Consider the following 6,000-nt stretch of genomic DNA (forward strand, 5'->3'; position numbering starts at 1 on the left):
ATCAGCCAAATTACTATAAAAGCAGTTATTGAGTAAGTGTCATACATTACTGGTGTAGGTGATTTCTTTGGATGCTTTGTTGATAGGCTTAGTCGTCGTCTTTTCTCTGGAACTTCGTCACTGCTGCTGCTCCACCCATCAGTATCAGAAGTATCTAGCTGGTTCTGATGAAGCTCCTGCAAGATTTCTTCTGTTTGTGTTCTTAATGCTGTATAAAGTGGACTCACTAGATACTGGGATGGACAAACAACAGAGGCACCATGATGTATGCAATGCCTTGCTTCTCAAAGACACGACATTATTGCTTCTGACTTAAAATATAAAATTTCAAAGTATTATGGTAACAAAGTCCTTAAAAACCTTTCCCTTCAAAAATCTTAATTACAAGATGAAAACTCTCACAAGCAGTGAAGTTTCCTGTGTTTGTACCAGAGAGGATGTAGCTTGTACAGCCGTCCCCCAGTTCTTGCCATAATATTCTGCTACCAAAGCCATCAATACAGACACACTAATTAAGAGACAATAGATAATGATACACGTGTGGGTGTATAGGGCAGAGGGAACACTCAGTGTATCAGTACCTCATGATTAACACCTTATGGTTTCACACTAATAGAGGGTAGATTTAGAGTGGATATCAGGAACAATTTTTTTTACGATGACGGCGGTGAAACACTAGAACGGATGGCCTAGAGTGGTGGTAGATGCCCCATCTCTGGAAACATTCAAGGTCAGGATGGACAGGGCTTTGAACGACCTGATATAGTTGCAGATGTCCCTGCTCACTGCAGGTTGAGGTGGACGAGATGACCTTTCAAGGTCCCTTCCAATCCAAACTATTCTATGATTCTATTTTAATTCAAACCTTTCTGTCTGTCTGTCCCCAACAAATAAGACTAAAAGCATATGGTTAGAAAGTAGGAGCAGCTCAGATGAAGGGAAATTACTTGTAAAGCTGTCTGTATATGAGCATACTCTGTGCCTTATCTCCATTTTATACTATGATTACAGACAGACCCTTGTGCCTGCTTCTCAATAGTTTAATACACGTAAAAAACATAGGGTCCAGCTACACCCAACTAATTAAAGAACTCTGAGCTGTACAAATACGTGAAACAGTTGAGAAACAAGGAGTATCAATCTAATAATGCAACTATAGATCGTATTTCCTAGATTTTCTTCTTTGCACAGATACAGGTTTTTGTACATGATCTATTCACACAATAAATAAATATAGTTTCTAAAATGAACCTACCTCTTGTTCTTCCTGAGTTCCAAGCACATTCACAAAAATTCCGCATATGGTACTGATACGGACTTTTCTTACTTGTAAGGCAGATTCATAGCCAGTTGGAACAAACTCCAGAAAATATTGCAGTATATGGCAAAAGGCAGTTTTCAGCTTTTCAGACTGAAGACACCTAAACACATCATCTTCAAACAATGCACAGAGCTTCTCTAGCAGCATATTCAAGTAGACAGGTTCAATATTTTTGTAAGAATCTGCTTCAAAAGGCAACAATGTCCTCACCAACAGTAAGAGTGGTTCTCCAAAGAGTTCTGATTCTTCAGTATCCATTTCAAGTGCTGATTGCAGAATTCCATAAAAGACTGTGAAAAAAACACTGGCCAGCTGTTCTGGAGGTCCTCCTAAATGAATTAATTTTACTAAAAACTTCACTGCCAAAGCTTTCATTTTTGGATTGCCATACTCCAACAGGGAGCAGCCTATCCCCCAGAGAATAGTGTCTTGTCTCACAAAAAACACATCTGCAACAATATCTGTCAGAATAGACATTAATATAACTTCCAAACATTCTACATAGGGCATACCCATTAGCTGTAATGGTGCCAATTTTAAATATCCCACATTGTCACTTCTATTGCTCGAAAATCTCTTTACAGTCACTGGCCAGGTCAGTACGTCTCCCCAGAGATGCTTTTGTGCATCTCTCTCATGCAGGAAGATTATGTCTTGGAAAAGCTGTAGCAAGTCTTTTGTTAGTACTTCAAAAATGGAGCAACTCTTCATTTTAAACAGAAAAAGTAAAGAGCAAATGACATCACAAATGTTCTTATGTAATGTGTTGCAGTTTGGAGTTGCAGCAATTCGGAGAAGCCTTGTTATGATCCAGTTACTAAATTCTAGGACAATAAAAAAGAAACAGCAAACAGAAAATTATTAAGATAAAAACCAAAACCTCTTATTACGAGCACCTCTGACAGCAGCTTGCTCATCAGTAAAACAAAAGAAAATGCCTTGAGATAAATGCATATAGGCTTAGTAAACAGCCTTCACTGGGATATTTCTTCAGTTTATTGAAAATAAGGAAAAGGAGAGGGGGGTGCATGCAGGTAAAAAAAAAATGAAAAAAACCACCACAAAAAAACAGACAGACATTTTCCACTAGGTCATTCCAGACATTTTCCGCTGTCAAAAAAAACTCTCAAGTATTGAATATGCGTACAGGATATCTCATCAACATGAGCTAGGCAATATCACTAAGCAATGGTAATGAATAAGGTCAAACTCTGTCATGATAAGTTTCCCTTATAACAAGTGCAAATCAATTCACTATTATTAGAAGTCTATCATAATATTCACTTACTTACAAATATGTAACACTGAACTTGTAAATCTGCCTTTTTCCCATTTCTGTTCGTTTGTATGATCCCATTGTTAAAAAACGTCAAGCTTCAACATAAACATTTTCAACAAACTCACCAATGCAACTGCATTCGGTTTCCTCCTGATTTCCATCCACATTTACAAACATAAGTGGGGAAGATTTCATTATATGTTGAATAAAATCAAGCAACATTACAGAACTTGGCTGTGAATCTGATTTCTTAAGCAGTTCCAAAGCAACTACAAAAAAAAGGCACATTTCTGAATTAGCATTGCAATAAATCAACTTCACAAATTCTGTTCACACTTAAAGAAGAAATTGATTATATAAAATACTATGATATGGTATTAAACCTGTATAATTATCAATTGAGAGTGTGCTTTATTAATCGATGAAGATGATTTTGTGCATATTGTAAACCCTCTACGTGACACCAAATTGTATGAAGAAAAATACAAACTACTCAGATTAAATATTATTCATTTACATTACATGCATTTCCATTTAGTTAGTATTATATCCAGCTATTTGATGAGTGAAGAATACCAGATAGCTAACATTTTCATTTTTAATCATACAATTTTTCCTAGGTTTATGATCTTGGTAGAAAAAAATCTCTAAGGACTGTTCCAAATCTCGAAAAAATTGAAGTTTTTAAATGGTAAATTCAACTTACAGAATTAGAAAGTTTAGCAAAATACTAAAACAACTCTAAGGCTGCTGTATAGCTCCACTGAAACGAGTATCTGAATCATGTCAGATTTATTCCAATTCCACGGTTAGTCAGCACAAGAAGGAAACTATCTCAGATTCAGATAGCAATTAACCAGAGAAGTTACACAGTAATGATAAAACACAACACCTATGTATTCAAAAGCGATACTCAAAGCAGATTGGCTTTTTGTTTTTATATTTATACTCTTCCCTTTCAGAACTGTAAGAGAATTAACAAACACACCATCTACAGAGTAACATGGGTATGACACTCAAATTGATCAATTCAAATTGATCAATTCACTAGACAAAATATCTTAGAGACAGCTACATGAAATTATACCTTGTGTGATTCTCCTTGATGCAGATGTACGATAACTGCAAATGATAATTTTGTAGCACATGTATTTCATAATTAGCAAAATGTTGTTGAAGTTAATTTCAGTAATAACTGAAATCTTAACATGACTTAAGGAGTACTAAAATAAGGCTTTGTTAGAATTCTAAAATTAAGAATAAAGCTGTTCACATCAAAGTATTTCAATTCTGAAAGATGCTGTGAGTACTAAGACTTGCAAGCTAAATTACTCAATGAACAAACATATTACATGATACTCCTAATTTTCAATGCTGTGAGCATTTATATTCATATAACCCTGCAATGCATTTCCCCCGCTCCCTTCTTTTTTTAAGTTACTTCACATCATACTAGCAAATACTTCATCATGGAAAATATTAAAAAATAAGTCATAAATGGTATTGCATTCAACTACCCAACCTTCATGAAATGAGAGTTGTAATGTAACTATTTTTTTGGCAGGAATTACTTAAAGCATAAAGCAAGTAATAATTTTGAAAGATAAGAGTGTAATACTTACCAACATCTACATCTGTAAGAATTCTGTCAATGAACTGGCAGAGTATTTGTCTTGGTTTCTGCACAACTGTATTGTATTCTTCCGGACTAGCACTAAAATTAAAAGTCTATTATTTTGACATTATCCACTTTAAAACACAAAATAATTATATAAAGTCTATCTCAAGAACACAATGTTAAACGCTGAGTTTTTTTATCTGTAAGTCTTCAAAAATAAATAAAAATTGATTTCTTGTTTTAGTGACGAGTGTATTGCCTGTTCCTCTTTCTCCTTATTTGCCAGAAGCACAAAGGTCTATGAGGTGTTGAAGAGTGTTTATTTTTATCACACAATTATGTTTGATATATATTAAGCTCACAAGCAACAAACCAGTTTTGGTGCAGAAAAAAATAAAATTAAGAACCCATTTCACTTTTGGAACTGATTTCAACTAATTAGCTACCAGTACCCTGGGTAAGAGGTGGCAATAGCAACTGCTCAGGTGACTACCACGGCAGATAAATGTGACCTGCGAGACTGCACCTCCGTGTAAACCAGCTGCCCAACACAAACCACAGCTGCAGCCTTGACGCTGCCATTAAACCTTCAGAGCCAAACATGGCCAAAGCCTTTCCACCCTCAGTGAAACCACACTACGAGCGCAACGGAGGTCCCCGGGACGCTGGGTTCTGCGCAGACCACCACGCCATTCCCGCCAGGTTCCACCAGCGCCGCTCGCGCGGGAGGGAGCGACCGCAGCAGGCGGCGGGAGAAGGATGCGGGGTGAGGGGAGGGCGCCAACCCAGCCCCGGGAAACCTCGCACGGCGGAGGGGAAGGAACCTCCTTTCCCCCTCCCCATGCCACACGTTACTGCCGAGGGCGGGCGCGCTTCCCCCGCACCCCCTACAAGGCGGGGGCGGGATCCATCCTACCTGGCCAGCTCCCGCAGCGCCGGGATCATGGAGGCCATCTCCAGGCCCTGCTCGGCCATGGCTCCCGCTTTGAAACAGGCCGCGCGCCGCCGAGGCGGGAACTGCGTGACGGCGTCCGGCGGGACCCAAAACGCCTCCGTTTGTCGAAAGGGCGGCTGCACTCCCCCGCCGCGCTGGTGAAGGTTAACCGCTTCGTGACCAGACGCGAGTGCCGCCACCGCGACTCAGTGCCTGGTGTCTAACGGCCTCCCACGGGGACCTCGCCGCCGCGGCAGGGCTCTCCTCCGCGGTGCCGAGCACAGCCAGCTGGCAACCGAGCAGGGGCCGAGCGCACCCCACCGGGGCGCGACCGTTTCGGGGTACGGGCCCTGAGGGGCTGTCGGGAGCGCCCACCGGAGCCCGGCCACGACGGACGCCTTGGCGGAGCAGGGGCTGCGGCTCCGGGGGACTCGCAGCGCACGGCGGGGCCAGGAAATGCCGCGCTCCTGAGGGTGGCTTAAAGTGAGGGGGGAGCGGCCCCGGTCTCAGGGCGGTGAGGAGGAAACGTCGGTGCTGGCTGAGAAACGCCCAGTGGAGCGCTCCCTGCAGCGCACTGCGCCGGGCTGCCCCTCGCGGTGCCGCGGCGGCCTGCCGCACGGCCGGCAGGGCATAGCCCCGGGCGCCGCATCCTACCGCTCCGGTCGGGCGTGTAACGAGTCCCTCGGGCCGCACAAAACGGTCCCAAGTGACCCCCTCCGCGGCCCGTCCCCGCCGGCTGCCGTGTCATTGGCCGCCGGCGCCGCCCGCCCCGCCCCGCCGGCAGCAGGTGGCGGCGGGCTGGGGCGGGCGCCGTGGCAGTGCGGGAGGCGAGCGCCGGCGGCAGGTGG

At 42.9% G+C, this 6,000-nt stretch overlaps 1 protein-coding gene across 2 annotated transcripts in view; it reads right to left on the minus strand.

Moving 5' to 3' along the window:
* Positions 1-5,193, minus strand: part of ATR (ATR checkpoint kinase) — a 43,293-nt gene extending 38,100 nt beyond the window's left edge. Inside the window, exons 1-5 of one of the 2 annotated variants that reach the window (XM_086618763.1) lie at positions 5,135-5,193; positions 4,223-4,314; positions 2,726-2,869; positions 1,256-2,145; positions 46-233 (exon numbers count right to left, since the gene is read on the minus strand). In XM_086618763.1, coding sequence (XP_086474889.1) covers positions 46-233; positions 1,256-2,145; positions 2,726-2,869; positions 4,223-4,314; positions 5,135-5,193 — 1,373 coding nt within the window. Of the gene's footprint in view, positions 1-29; positions 234-1,255; positions 2,146-2,725; positions 2,870-4,222; positions 4,315-5,134 lie in introns of both variants that reach the window. The other variant, XM_086618764.1, reaches the window with a different exon arrangement.
* Between the last annotated feature and the right edge of the window lie 807 nt (positions 5,194-6,000).

Source organism: Tauraco erythrolophus, chromosome 11 (genome assembly GCF_009769465.1).
Source record: "Tauraco erythrolophus isolate bTauEry1 chromosome 11, bTauEry1.pri, whole genome shotgun sequence".
Classification (NCBI taxonomy): domain Eukaryota; kingdom Metazoa; phylum Chordata; class Aves; order Musophagiformes; family Musophagidae; genus Tauraco; species Tauraco erythrolophus.